The 8,953-nt window shown below is 38.6% G+C and overlaps 2 protein-coding genes across 2 annotated transcripts; one reads left to right on the top strand and one right to left on the bottom strand.

The window, feature by feature from the left end:
- The first annotated feature begins 909 nt into the window (after positions 1 to 909).
- Positions 910 to 3,839, top strand: LOC143370320 (protein VAC14 homolog). The gene is made up of 7 exons (XM_076815294.1): positions 910 to 1,080; positions 1,174 to 1,555; positions 1,621 to 2,167; positions 2,239 to 2,810; positions 2,867 to 2,985; positions 3,076 to 3,155; positions 3,219 to 3,839. Exons 1-7 carry the CDS (start codon positions 977 to 979, stop codon positions 3,524 to 3,526), a joined length of 2,112 nt encoding a protein of 703 aa, XP_076671409.1. The 5' UTR covers positions 910 to 976; the 3' UTR covers positions 3,527 to 3,839.
- Ikkepsilon (I-kappaB kinase epsilon) lies at positions 3,790 to 7,356 on the bottom strand. The gene is made up of 4 exons (XM_076815282.1): positions 6,272 to 7,356; positions 4,995 to 6,168; positions 4,678 to 4,879; positions 3,790 to 4,587 (listed from the first exon to the last, which is right to left on the bottom strand). The coding sequence occupies exons 1-4, from the start codon at positions 6,693 to 6,695 to the stop codon at positions 4,150 to 4,152; spliced, it is 2,238 nt and encodes a 745-aa protein (XP_076671397.1). The 5' UTR covers positions 6,696 to 7,356; the 3' UTR covers positions 3,790 to 4,149.
- Positions 7,357 to 8,953: the final 1,597 nt, after the last annotated feature.

Genomic DNA, 8,953 nt, shown 5'->3' on the forward strand with positions numbered 1-8,953 from the left:
TTACATATTCACTTTTAGGCACAAACAAAATTATAGTAATATCGAGAAAAATTACTTAAAAACTTATTTCCTGCTTTCGGTGTAATCAATTAGTTCGTAAAAACGAACGATTGCCAAATATACCGTGTATAACAAAAACAGTTTTCAAATACAAAAGACAATGGTTAAAAAATAACAATATTTTAAGAACAACAGCTCAATGTCAACTAATAAGTATTTGTACTCATACACATGAATATACACTTATTAATTTTGTTTGAATAGAGACAATTGGAAATGACGTAAAAGAAGGTGACGAACTATTAATATTAATTTGATATTAAGCATCACGAGTGCAATAGGTCAGAAATATTTTCAAGAATAGTATCATGCAGAAGTTTAAAGACTTACCAATTCTAACCCAGACCAGAGATGAAAAATTATAAGCGGAGCTTGCGGGCAAGCGCTTGAAACATGGCGGATCTGTACGACTCCCAGAACCCGCGAAATCCCGTGACTTCCGGAACCATCATGTTCATAATAATTCTCCTCAAATCGTCAACACGGGATCTAACGATACTCGATATTTCATTTCTCCCGCGCGATTCTCTGTACTCGTAGTTTTTTGTCATATGCTTTCACAAAGTATACAATTATAAAAAATATAATATATGTATTTTACTCCCGCGCGTAAAATCGAATCCATTTAGCTGCCTATTTCGCATGCACACTTCTCATTTTAGCATCAGGCCACAGACGAGGTATACCTGGTCTGTGGTAGCACAACGCACTTGCCGTTCGAAATGCGTCTACATAGCGCAACGTGAACCAATTTTCACTTTGTTAGTTGGATCACTTGAATCTAATGCGCATGCGCCAGGGTGACCGATATCAGGTGATAATTTTAGGTTGGTACGAGACAGCTGTCAGGCTGTCATTTCTGTCGGTAGGCGTTCTTATACATCATTTGTGAGAAATTAAAACGTGACATCGGAAAATGATGTCCGAGAGAGATTATGCGCCGCTCAGTACTGCTTGTGTACGTTCACTTAACGATAAAATCTACGAGAAACGGAAAGCAGCTGCTTTGGAAATAGAAAAGTGAGGTTATATATTTTGTTTACTGGCACGTCTGTTCACCTTTAACAGTAAATACGTCGCTTACTATCGCGTACTGTTTGTAAACTATTCCAGAATGGTTAAAGAATTCGCTGCACACAATAACACGGTTCAAATAAAAAGGCTGTTAAAAGTGCTGGGTGAAGATCTGGCCACTTCACAGAATCCGCACACACGAAAAGGTGGCTTGATAGGCCTGGCAGCGATGGCAGTAGGCCTGGGAAAAGACACTGGCCAATACATAGAAGGTCTAATCCATCCTATCCTAGCCTGTTTCTGTGATTCTGATTTACGTGTAAGATATTACGCTTGTGAAAGTTTGTATAACGTGGTGAAGGTTGCGAGGGGCGCTGTATTGCCGCAATTTACAGATATTTTTGCAGCGCTTAGTAAATTAGCATGCGATTCAGAGCAAAGCGTAAAGAACGCTACCGAGATACTTGACAGGCTGATGAAGGTAATTAAAGTTCTTAGACAATAAGAAAGAAACCACGGCAGTATCTCTTTTAAGTATAATTTCAGGATATCGTAACGGAGAGTGGGCTGTTCGATTTAGTTGGATTTATGCCATTATTGCGGGAACGAATTTATACCAAAAATCCGTTTGGTAGGCAGTTTGTTATAGCATGGGTGTCCGTCTTAGACGCTGTTCCCAACATGGACTTTATCATATTTCTACCTGAAATTCTCGACGGGTTATTTAAAATATTAGAGGACCCAACGCCAGAAATTAAGAAAGTTACGGATACCGTTCTTGGTGAATTTTTGCGTAATATAAAGTCTAACCCTGGGAGCGTGGATTTCCCTGGAATGATAAATATTTTAATTACACACGCTCAAAGCACAGACGAATTATTGCAATTAACAGCAATTACGTGGATCAAGGAGTTTGTACACTTGTCGGGACCTCTTATGCTTCCTTATATGTCTGGTATTCTTCTAGCAGTTTTACCTTGCTTAGCGTACGACGGAGATACAAGGAAATGTATCAAAGAAACTGCAACGCAAGTAAACGCAAGCTTAATGGGATTAATAACTACGGAGAATGCGCCACTCGTCCATGTTAATGGTAAATATTTAAAATAGTTGTCACTTATTTGAAGTGTAATGGTAACGATGATAAATTGATTTTTCTTTTAGGTGCTAGTCAGAATTATTTCTTAAGGGAAAGTTTAGATTTATCTAGCGTCGTTGAAGTGCTAACAAAGCATTTAATGTACATGTCGGTTCAAACGAAAGTTGCCGTTTTAAAATGGATTCATCACTTGTTCACAAACATTCCGCACGAAATGTTTAATCATATCGAGAATTTGTTCCCAATTCTAATGAAGTCTTTGAGCGATAATTCCGATGAAGTAGTACAGCAAACGTTAGTCGTGATGGCTGAAATAATTAGTTCGAAGTCTCCCGAAGCAGCTACTACAGATTCAAGTGGAGACATGCAAAACAAATACTTCACAAAGTTCATTGTAAACTTATTAAGACTTTTCTCAACCGACAGACATTTACTGGAGGAAAGAGGGGCATTTATTATTAGAGAATTATGTGTGCTGTTGAGTGCTGAAGACATTTACAAAACTCTAGCGAAAATATTGTTGGAAGAGCCAAATTTAGGGTTCGCGTGTACAATGATACAAACTTTAAATGTTATATTGTTAACAAGTTCGGAGCTGTTCGACTTACGAAACAAACTTAAGGACTTGGATTCTTTGGTGAGTGCTTTTATATCCTTTATACTTCTATGTTCTAATCGCGCTTATCTTTGCAGGAAAGTTGTGAATTATTTAAATGTTTATATATATCCTGGTGCCACAATCCTGTCGCAACTGTGGCATTATGCCTTTTATCGCAGCACTACGGTCATGCTTGTAATATTATTAGATCATTGTATCCTTTATTATATATGATTTCCCATTTTATGTATTTTAACATCGATTTGATATATTTTTAATATAACTTAACTAAAAATGAATGTAGCGAAAATATAGAAGTTACTGTAGAATTTCTCACGGAGATAGACAAGTTGGTGCAACTGATTGAATCTCCGATATTTACTTGTAAGTACAGTATACTATTTCTTATTATACCTGAGCCGTCTACGTAAAATTAACTTGTTTCAGACTTGAGATTACAGCTGCTAGAAAGAGGGGAGAATGATGCCTTAGTCTATGCACTTTATGGCTTACTCATGATTCTTCCCCAAAGCGAGGCGTATGCGACATTGCAAAGGCGTCTAGCAGCGATTCCACCGACAACGAAGTCGATACCAGACAGAAGATCAAGTACCCCAAAATCTTATAAAGACACGTTTGACTTTCCCCAATTATTGAAACACTTTCACACTGTCCAAGAACAGCATAAAGAGCAAAAGCGTAAACAACGATTGATAAGCTTGATAGAGAAGAATACAACTCATACAGATATGTAAATAACAGTTCTATCATTTTAAACTTTAAACGATTATAAATAATAATTTATGTAAAAGTAAGCTGATGTATTTATAGATGTATACTTTTTTACTGTATGGAACATACTTATACAGAAGTATCGCGCATCACCTTTTTTATTCTAAAATTATTGCACGCTAAAGATTAAAAGTAAAGAGTAAAATTGATTCCCAAACTTTGTATATAGAATAATATACTTCTTCATTATTTTAAGCCAGTTGTGAATATTATGGAATGTTAAGTATTTTAAATAACTCCTTTCTTTTATTCTTACCTTTGTATATACATTAAAAATACACGATGTAGGATAGGATACATACATACATCAGATACACTACGTACTCACAATACGGTTTATGCATAATAAAAGAATGTGACTTTTTACATTGTACGATCTATTTAGTAAAATCTCGTCGCTTGAAAAGAACATCATAATAGAATGCGTGACAAATCTAAATTTATCTTTTTTCAAGCAAAATGATTCATCTAAGGACACAGCACACTATTAGTGTCTTTTATATCATTAATTATTCTAAGCTTTCTGTACATGTCAGTCTTACTCTCATAAATGTAAAGGAAACAGGAGAAATTAAAAGATAAATTGCTAAAGCGACGTGTATTCAGAATCGTCCGTATCTTCTAGGCTGTTAAGTGTTGACAAACGATCGAGCTGATCCACGAGCCGACCATTTTTATACAAAATCATTGCAATTCGCTCCTGCATAATACCAATATTCTTCCATTTCTTCGTACTCTCTTGAGCGGGTAAATTAGTTTTCTCCTCGGTTATCAATTTCCCTGGAAGTCTGTCTAATAAATGTAAAAAGCTCTCGTAACGCTCCTTACTGTCCTGTGATAAACGACACGAATATGTCTCTAACACGTATTCATAATTATTTACGTCCTTATATAAAATTTGAGTTTGTAGGAAGACTGTCTGTGCCATTTTGTACCAATCAGCCACACACTCGGCTCGACTTATCATCGAGACCGTACAGTACGTTTCCAGGAGATTCTGTAATCTCTGGCCAGTTTCTGTTACCTAAAGAGAAATCAGGCAAAATTCAGAATAAATATTCGTAATTATATCATAGCATTCTCTTGCGTGCATACTTGTTTCGCGTGCGAATACCTTTATTCGTTCTAGAACATGAAATTGCTCGTCGTTGTATGTGAGGCTACGCGTAGCCCTGTCCCTTAATAAATGTTGCCAGCCATCTCGCAATCGATTAACCAAAGTCGCTGCTTTCTGGCTCGCTTTATTTGCCCATGGGCACCATAATCCACGAATAATATTATCCCACTCGCCGCGTAAACTACCTTCCTTGACGTACCTGTATTTGGAGTGATATACAAATTCTCGTTGCAACGAACTGAACCCGCCGTTCGTTTCTCTCAAGTATAGCAAACAGATAGTAAGCGTGCAGGTGTATACTATAAATTTATCACCTTTGATGAAGTTGCACTACCGCAGGAGCTAGTTCAGTTACAAGCTCCTTACTCTTCGAGTCCAGTTCTTTCTTCCAATTTTGTATTTCTAAACTATTTTGATTCCCCAGTTTCCTGGAAATTTGTCGCGCCAGAGTTTCGCTTCTCTCTACAGCCACCGCTATATCTTCTACAGCTTTTGTGAATTCTTTTGAATGCTGACACTTTTCTAATAACCTGGTAAGTTCTGTCGCAACGAGTCCACTGAAAGCCTCTATCGCGTCTTGCGACAGTTTACTGCACAATACTAGTTTAACAATCCTCCTCTTACAAACATATCCAACCGAGCAAGCTATTTTCGCTTGACTCGCGTCATTTTCTACGGACACCAAATTCGCGAATACTGGAAATTTCGGTAATTCCGAATCTACCGGCAAAATGACATTGTTATTTTCTTTGGAGAACAACATCAACGGCTTGTCTTCGGACGTATTGGGGTAGCCTTTCCCCGGTGTAGATTCTTCAACGATGCTTGTTAGAAACGTATCTCTGAAAAGGAGTATTTGGGAATTTGGTGCAATGTCGGTCTGATCTTGAATATGCACCTGCAGCGCTGTCAATTTCTCTTCAGGGTGCAAGAATACTTTTATCAAACTGCCTTTATGTATACTAAATATGTGCACACGCTTCCTGCAAAGTGTGTCAGTAACTTCTGTGAAGAATCGTTCGAAGCTCCATATTTTCTGAGCGTCGACTTCTAGTAAGCCAGCTAATAACGGGGTCACGATCTTTTTTAAACCTACGCTCAATTGGCAGTCTTGCGGCAGTTCCCTGCTCCAATCGATCGGCCCGCTATCAGAAGTTTGCACACCTGATATCACACCAGAGGCTTTCTTTGTGGTAATATAAAACATAGTTTCCTTATTTCTACGACCTCCGAACGGTCTGAACGGCAAGTTCCCTGTGGCTACGTGATACAAGGTCACGCCTATAGACCACAAATCTACGGTCGCTCCGAATGTCTTTCCAACGGGTTTGCGCAATACTGCTCGTTCGTATATATCTGGATGCAGGTACTCTTCGGTACCGTACAGAGATACAAATTGTTGATCTTCTTGTAATTCTCTGGCAGCTCCGAAGTCGGTAAGCTTATAGATTATACTACCGTCGTCAGCGATAAACTTCATTATGTTACCTGTACAGACAAAAGCAAAGTATCGCTTTACAACAAGCTATGTATGAAATACAAGATTCCCAGAGATTATACGTCGACGTTTCTAAATTACACGTCGTCGTACCTGGCTTTAAGTCTCTGTGCACTAAATTGTTGTCGCGTAAATGTTTCATCCCCGCAGTCAAGTGTTCCAGGACTAACAGGAACTCGCTTTCCGCTAGCCCGTACGTGTTTTCAGGATCGTCCAGGATATTGAAGAGACTGCCACCGGTGCACAGCTCCATAACAATAACGGTCCCACGACCATCTTGCTCCTCTTCGATGGCCAACAACTGAACGATGTTCTCGTGATTTACTTTCTTAAGGACCTCGAACTCTCGCATTTGCACATCGTGCGGGCGCATATGACTCAGCTGATTGAAAGTCTTAACCGCCACGGGTTCTCCATTGCTTTTGTTTACCCCTTGGAAAACTGCGCCAGTTGCGCCTTTGCCGAGAACACTTGTCGTGCACCAGACAAAGTTCGCGGACCCACGTAGGAAAGACATGTTCCCGACAGACCACGAAAGGCTCGTGATTTTGGGCGTTTGACAAGTGGTTTAACCGATACCGCTCAGCTGACAAGTTTCAAAGATACTGCGCCCACGGGAGTTCGCATGCGTTGCACATTTTTTAACTTTCTACTATTCGGAATTAATCGGACTCATTTCGTAACGCATTACATGAAAATTTATGCGAGCAACTAATACACTGCTCTCTGCATCATTATTAACGCGCAACGCACGCCACGCACACTTATCAGTGTTAGTATAACTTTCGAATGAAGCATACATACAGTTTATAATCCATTTTACACAGGGGCGTAACGATGCTTTTGCGTACCTGCACGTACCCGAATTATTTACCTACTGTGCAATTATTACGGATTTCGTTGGGATTAATTAGCAATGCGTATGGATACTAACAAGTAGTAATAGTATTATCGACGCATAAATAATAGCAATTAATCTAGGAATCTTTAAACTATTACTGCACTTTATCCTACTTACTACTGCGAAATTAGAAATACGTTGTACGGAAGAAGGGAGCATCGTAACCAATTGCAAATATATCTTACATTTAAAATCGAATATACCGCGGTTTCACTAATTTTCACTTTGCCAACTGTAAATATGGTTAAGTTGTAAAGAAAAACAGACGGCAAAGATAATCAAAGGGATCCCGGGTCTTGACCAGTTCCCGGTGTACCGGAAGTGGCGCGGCTTCTACAGAAACTAATTCAAATTCCCAGCCGCGGTTTTTTGGCGCGTCTTTCAAATTACGCGCACCTGGTTTCTTGATGCCACGAATTTCCATGGTACAAATTAGGCTCGTCTACCTTGACGAGTGCGGTGGTGTGCAGATTACATTTTCCAGAAACATTTTACTGCGAATAACCTCTGCGTATCACGAAAACGAACCCGCAAAAAAATTAGATTTATATATTATCTTATCCGCACAGACATGGAACTTATCCGTTCGGCACCGATCAGACAGATATTCTTTAATGTATTTGAAGAATACTACGTCAGATGCGGAGCTGACAGTATGCATATGCTCGGTTCAGTTCAGACACAACCGAGGACAATAATTGAAGAGTCCTTGTAGAAAACACTGTAAGTGTAGAAATTAAAAAATAAATTTATCGAAAAATGTTCTACCTGCCAATGGTAATACTATAGTATAGAATTTTAATGCAATTTCCCTTTATAAATAAGCTAGCAATAGTGCTAAAAGGTGGTACCGCTTGTACGTCCAACGCCACTTCCATAGTAAACAATGTATCAGCCAATTAAGCGATAGGTGAACAGAATGGGGAAGATGAATAGCACATTCAGGTTTCTGTAGAACTAAAAGGTGGCACATACAAGGTTTTCTACAAATACAATTCTTTTTTCACTAATCTGGACTATATTAATACAAAAAATAGCAAATTTTGTGATGCATTTGGGTTACTGTATACCTACGTAAGCATATTTAGCAATCGAAACAAATCAAATTTCGTAAATAATTACAATTTTAAAGTCAGGAAAATTTTTACTCTCTCCTGAAAAATTTAATTTTGTGACACAGTGTTTCCTACAAGAACTAGTCAATTCATGACGGATCGCGAAAAGCTTTTTATATGACCAACAAGATAAAAAATACTCTAAATATAATAATCTGTTGTATATAAATTTCACAAAATTCTAAAATATTGAAAAAAAAACTTTTCTCATCGTCTGTCAGTTTCTTGTACAGTGTCCAACATTCTCCTCCAACTTTTCTTCTTCTCAAGTACTTCTGCACTCCAAAACGGCGGTGCCTTTTTCTCCCAACTTCGGCTGCATCTAAATCTTGCATACTTAAATTCGAAAACATTTTTCTCTCGCTATTACGTGCCTTTACGAATTAGTATAATACAAACACTCCTGTCCGTATCGGGTCCGGATAATATACATCCATCTGAACTCGTTTTCTGCAAATATTTTTGATAAATGCAGCGCCGATAGTTCGTCACTCGAGGAACCATCAGCGTTGGTTTTTCCATGGCGTCCCGCAAATATATTACCGATTAGATTCCAATTAATTACGCGGAATTTCGTGCGGCTTTTTCCTTTAAGAACGGCTAATCAATTCCTCGAACGCCTACGCTTGGACGGCCGATTAAAACGAGCCGGCAGAAATATCGCGGGGAGTACGCATCGTATTCTCTAATCTCTGTCAGCGAAACGCGTAACCCTTCTCCTTACAGATTCCGGGGGTTAATAAGAGGGACCCAATGAAT

This window comes from Andrena cerasifolii, chromosome 1 (assembly GCF_050908995.1).
Source record: "Andrena cerasifolii isolate SP2316 chromosome 1, iyAndCera1_principal, whole genome shotgun sequence".
Classification (NCBI taxonomy): Eukaryota; Metazoa; Arthropoda; class Insecta; order Hymenoptera; family Andrenidae; genus Andrena; species Andrena cerasifolii.

What these genes read in the sequence shown, in the direction of transcription:
- LOC143370320 (XM_076815294.1), top strand. Translation starts at nt 977, where the DNA reads ATGATGTCCGAGAGAGATTATGCGCCGCTCAGTACTGCTTGTGTACGT. An exon ending in TGTAATATTATTAGATCATT is followed by an intron (nt 2,986 to 3,075) that starts GTATCCTTTATT and finishes AAATGAATGTAG; the next exon opens with CGAAAATATAGAAGTTACTG. An exon ending in TGAATCTCCGATATTTACTT is followed by an intron (nt 3,156 to 3,218) that starts GTAAGTACAGTA and finishes AACTTGTTTCAG; the next exon opens with ACTTGAGATTACAGCTGCTA.
- Ikkepsilon (XM_076815282.1), bottom strand. Translation starts at nt 6,695, where the DNA reads ATGTCTTTCCTACGTGGGTCCGCGAACTTTGTCTGGTGCACGACAAGT. An exon ending in GTAGTGCAACTTCATCAAAG is followed by an intron (nt 4,880 to 4,994) that starts GTGATAAATTTA and finishes CTCCAAATACAG; the next exon opens with GTACGTCAAGGAAGGTAGTT. An exon ending in ATGTTCTAGAACGAATAAAG is followed by an intron (nt 4,588 to 4,677) that starts GTATTCGCACGC and finishes ATTTCTCTTTAG; the next exon opens with GTAACAGAAACTGGCCAGAG.